This window comes from Pinus tabuliformis, chromosome 4_2 (assembly GCF_031772625.1).
Source record: "Pinus tabuliformis cultivar Carrire ecotype Pingquan chromosome 4_2, CPIR1, whole genome shotgun sequence".
NCBI lineage: Eukaryota > Viridiplantae > Streptophyta > Pinopsida > Pinales > Pinaceae > Pinus > Pinus tabuliformis.
This window is the reverse complement of record NC_142304.1, coordinates 764,746,383-764,751,656: the sequence shown is the minus strand read 5'-3', so window position 1 is coordinate 764,751,656 and position 5,274 is coordinate 764,746,383. Positions and strand designations below refer to the sequence as shown.

At 40.1% G+C, this 5,274-nt stretch overlaps 1 protein-coding gene across 1 annotated transcript; it reads left to right on the top strand.

The window, feature by feature from the left end:
• The first annotated feature begins 2,256 nt into the window (after positions 1-2,256).
• Positions 2,257-5,010, top strand: LOC149171845 (aspartyl protease family protein 2-like). The gene is made up of 2 exons (XM_089424139.1): positions 2,257-2,404; positions 2,666-5,010. Exon 2 carries the CDS (start codon positions 3,073-3,075, stop codon positions 4,717-4,719), a length of 1,647 nt encoding a protein of 548 aa, XP_089280265.1. The 5' UTR covers positions 2,257-2,404; positions 2,666-3,072; the 3' UTR covers positions 4,720-5,010.
• The last annotated feature ends 264 nt before the right edge of the window (positions 5,011-5,274 follow it).

The window sequence follows — 5,274 nt, the reverse complement described above, 5'->3', positions numbered from 1 at the left end:
AAGAGCAAAAAAACTTGGATGCAACAAAATAAAAAATGGTTTAGTAAATGGGGTATTTGCTTGAACACGTGTCCCATAAACAATAAAGAGATAAAAGCTTTTGTTATGGAAAAGTTCCACAAGCGTACTGGGGATAAGAAGCTAGGAAGAAATAAAAAGTACTATATTGAAGTGTTTAATTCCACTCATAGTCATCAACCAAAAGCATACATAGAGGCCAATATCTCTTGGAGAGCCAAAATTCTTATTGCTTAGTTAAGGACTAATTCTCATCAACTTCGTTGTGAAACATGGCATTGGAAAATGCCAAAAGAAGTGTGGGAGGAAAGAGTATACTTTTTTGTTCTTCCGGAAAAGTTGAAACACAAAAACATTTCATTTAAGAATGTGAGGCCTTCAAAGACAACAGGGAAAATTATGCAGATATGCTTGCAGCTAGCTCTTGGGATAATCTATTTAGCGAGGGGTTTTTTGAGAAGCTAGGAGCATTTATTTTGAAGCTTCACAGAAAAAGGGCCGAATACATCAAGCAGATGAAGAAGCAATCTGTCCCATAAGCTATCTTTAGCCTCGTGGATGTTAAAATAATTTCTTTCTTTCTTTCTTTTTTGTACATGGTAGTTGCCTAAAAACCTTTATCCAAAAATATATTCCACTTAGCATGAAAGAGATGTTATCCTATCTTGTTATGTTATATAAATATTTTGACTAGATCAAATTACACAAAAATTAATTAAAATAAATAATAATTATAATTATAATTATTAATTAAAATATTTTGACTCCATCAAATTACATTATATATATATATATATATATATATATATATATAATTCAACTGATTTAGATCTATTTTAATACCAATCAAATATCTTAAGTACAAACTTTTTTAAAGTAAAAAAAGATTTGACCCTTTCAACACTTAATAAACCTATAATTTAAAATAAATCTAAACTAGTATTAATAATTAATAAATAACACAATAAAAAACATGAAAAAATAAAAATATTAAAAACCTAATAAATCTATAATTTAAAATAAATCAAAACTAATATTAATAATTAATACATAACACTAATAATAAAAATTAATACATAACACAATAAAAAACATGAAAAAATTTAAATTTAAATAACACAATAAAAAACATGAAAAAATAAAAATATTAAAAACCTTATTTTTAAAGTGTATCTAATTCATTTGGTAAATATCACTATTGATGTTAATAGACATCATAAAATTAATAAATTAGAAAACACCAGTAATACCTATAAATAAACTAAATAAATCTCTAATATATAAAATAAGTTATATTAAAATGATATTCTCAACTATTTCTTAAAAATATTGAGTATAATTAATTTTATTTTCACATTTTAAATAAATTAAAAACTCAAGAAACGCTCTGTAATTAAATTTGAATAAATATATATATATATTTATTTTTAACTTAATATTCTCACCATTATATTTTAAGTGTCTATCATCTAATAATTCACTAATCAATAACTCCTTTATGAAAGTAAGTGTATATACCACTTTTTGAAAAAAAAAATTAAATATTCATAGCCACCATATTCGACTCCTCTTTCACCAACCCAATTATTCTTGTGTAAGTGGGAAAGGGAAGAGGAAAACAAGAAATGTGGTCTCCCTAGGAATTGGACCCATTTAGTCAACCTATGCACTTTCAAACCTTTGAAAATTTATTCAAATTTTTAACTGTACAACCTGTAATCTAGAATGATTGCATTAAGTCTCTCAATAGGAGTTGTTTTTAGTGCGATTTTTAGGAGATTCAGGTGACGGAATCCAATGGAAAAAATTGAGATTAAATCTTGATTTGTATTATTTAAAATAGTTTTTTAACTGTATATTTGGATTCAGCAACCTGAAAAACCCCGGGACGCTTTGATTGTGCAGAAATTAGCTATCAAATTTACGATTTCAATAAATTGCTGCCGGATTTTGACCAAAAAAACCCACCGAAAAAACTTCCAAAAAATCTTTTTAAAGACAACTCCCTCTCAATAAGCCTGCTTTGAACCACATCCGTTAGGCCACGTCATCTTAATATTTACCGTAAAAAACGCAGTTATGAAATCCTTTTAAGCCACGTCATCTCAGACATTACGATAAAAACGCCGTTATGGAATTCAAAGCATGATCCATACATGTCCCATGTATTGGACTCAGACAATTGGACCAGAACGCGGGCTGTGCCACGTGGCTTCTTGAATTCTTTAGGGCCGAATCGATCGTCAAATCCGTGAACGTGAACAAGGCGGAGAGGGGAAGGGGGCGCCGATGTAAAATCACAATGTTTAGTCAAAGAAGTGATAATCGCAAGCGAAGGACACGGGTTCAAAGCCGGGCGCCGTTGCCATTACGGGGCTCTCTACAGGTATTGACTTTCAATTCATGCGTTCATTTTTTTTCGTATATGGGAATTCAAGCTTTGAACGATTCAACCGACGGAGGTAGGCGTGGTATTTATGTGTCTGCGGGGATTTCATGGGCAGTACTGTGCAAAATAGTGCGCCTGTCTGTAGAATTGAATATATTTTCTGTGGTCAGACTTGCAATATTAGAATCGTGAATTGTCCTTTATATAGAATTGATTTCCTGGGCTCCTGAGACTTGAACCTGTGACCTTGTTGTTCAGTGTTTGTCTGTCCCGTGACTTGCATAGTGGATCGGGCGCTGGAAAACTGAACCAATCCGCCGTGCGATTGTGCACTGTTAATTTAGAGAATTTTTGTGGGTGTTCGTGATTTGAACGCATCCGAGGTGTGCAGGCTGGGGATAGAGTTATTTATTGTTAAATTTATTGTTGGTGTTCGGAATTCGTGAAATCAACATCGTCACCAGCTGTTTCCAGGACTCTCGGCTTTTACAAAAGCTGCTAATTTTAAAGGCATTCAGTGTATCAGGACTCAGGACTGAAGCATACTGGGGTTTATTATTATATTGGGTGTGCGGGATTCTATAACGTTGAGACTTGTGAAATCTGCCGCACAAGAGGAAAACGCATATTTGCAGAAGCTGATTTCTGCTATTTTTGTTTCGGTAATGAAAGAGGCGGGTTCGTCGGTTCAGATGGTGAATAATATCGTGCTGGGCGTTCTATGTTTTGCTTTGCTGGGCTTCGCTACGAACGCGGCTTCTCCATTTAACGAAACCGGCTCTGATCTTGCCGGGATTCGATTCCCGAACCACCCGCAGTCCATTCTGGACAGTCAGGGTTCTAGCTGCGATCAATTCGTTGCAAATATTGAAGAAAATCCGGCGGAGAAAACAGAGGAAAAACGCTCGATGAGAGTGAAAGTCATGCACAGAGAGCAGCGGCATGAGAGGAAAAGCAAAAAGGAAGCGTTACTGGAATCCTGCGCCAGGGATCGATACCGCGCCGGGGCCTTCCACCAGCGAGTCTTGCAGAAGGTCTCCAAATCAGGGTTCGTATCCGACGTGGCGGTCAAAGCCTCCGACGTGGCTCGCAAGGCCTCCAACGTGGCATTGAACTACTCGGCTTCGGCTTTGGCTTCGAATTCCAGTACAGCACAAGGCGCGACGCAGGTGATCGCCACGCTGGAATCCGGCGTGTCGCTGGGCTCGGGTGAGTATTTCATGGACGTCTTCATCGGCACGCCACCTAAGCATTTTTCTTTAATCCTCGACACGGGTAGCGATCTCAATTGGCTTCAATGCAGTCCCTGCGAGGATTGCTATGAACAGATCGGACCAAAGTATGACCCTTCCATGTCATCCTCCTACTCAGCAATTCCCTGTTCTTCTGTACAGTGCGGTCTCGTCGCACCGCCGGAGGCGGAAGCAGCCGGTGACCGCTGTGCGGGCAACTCGTCGTCGCCTTGCCGATATTTTTACTGGTACGGTGACCGGTCCAACACCACCGGCGACCTGTCGTGGGAAACCTTTTCCGTCAACGTGACCGGCCGTCGTGGACCGCTGCTAGTACCGCGGGTCGTCTTCGGCTGCGGGCATGCGAACCGGGGGCTCTTCCACGGCGCCGCCGGTCTCCTTGGTCTCGGCCGCGGGCAGCTGTCCTTCACCTCGCAGCTCCGGGAGCTTTACGGCCACAAGTTTTCCTACTGCCTCGTCGATCGTGACAGCAACGCGTCGGTCAGCAGCACCTTGGTCTTCGGTGAGGACGAGCGCCTGGTTGCCCACCGGGACCTCCAATACACCGCCCTAATCCAGACCGCGACCTCGGTCGACACCTTCTATTACGTCCGCATCGCTGCTGTCACAGTTGGCGGCGAGCGCGTCGACGTGCCATCGGGCGCCTTAGACATAACGGCGGAGGGCTACGGCGGCACCATTGTCGATTCCGGAACCACGCTCACCTACCTCGTGCAGCCGGCTTACGAGAAGATCCGATCGGCGTTCGAAGCCAAGATCACCTACCCGCGCGTGGAATTCCCGCCACTCGGGCCCTGCTACAACGTTTCCGGCGTCGGTGACGTGAAGCTGCCAAAATTCAGCATTATTTTTACCGATGGGGCCGTGTGGCGGTTCCCGACGGAGAATTATTTTATTCAGCTGGACCCGGAGGAGGCCGTGGTCTGCCTGGCCATCATGGGGACTCCGCCTGGCTCTCTTTCAATACTGGGGAACTACCAGCAGCAGAATTTCCACATTCTTTACGATGTTGATAATTCACGCCTCGGATTCGCCCCCATGACGTGCGCTGCAATTTGATCCACAGAGAAACCCCGCTGCCCGGGGTCGTCTAATCTACTTCTCCATTGTTTTCGGTTGTCCGGAGATTCGAACTCCGGACATGGCCGTTGTTTATCAAAATTCATTGATAGGATAGTTAATTTTTCCGGAGAAACCGTCTGAGATTTTTCCGGGCATTTGTGATTAAGTTGGGTACACTAGTGAAATTGTGAAAATGTTTAGGGTTTTGTTTTTTTCATGTAGAAATTTACAATATATTCTTTTGTTGTAGAAATTGGGGAATAAAGCCTGTTTATTTTTTTAAGACTACTCTGAAGTCTCAGGGTGGCATATTTAGTGCAACCCGGCAACATTCCATTATCCTTCTGTGATTGTTTTCATAAAATATCTTAACGTAGACACTGGAAAATGGCTGCTTCAAATATTCAAATATGTTTTTTTATTTTTTGGGTGGTTGTTTGGATTTTCTAATAAAATATTAAATTCTTAAGGATCTTGATGAGATCTGATTTCATTTATTTTTATAAAGATTTTATTTATGTATTTATTTCAGGTATATTTGTTATTTAAATT

What these genes read in the sequence shown, in the direction of transcription:
- LOC149171845 (XM_089424139.1), top strand. Translation starts at nt 3,073, where the DNA reads ATGAAAGAGGCGGGTTCGTCGGTTCAGATGGTGAATAATATCGTGCTG.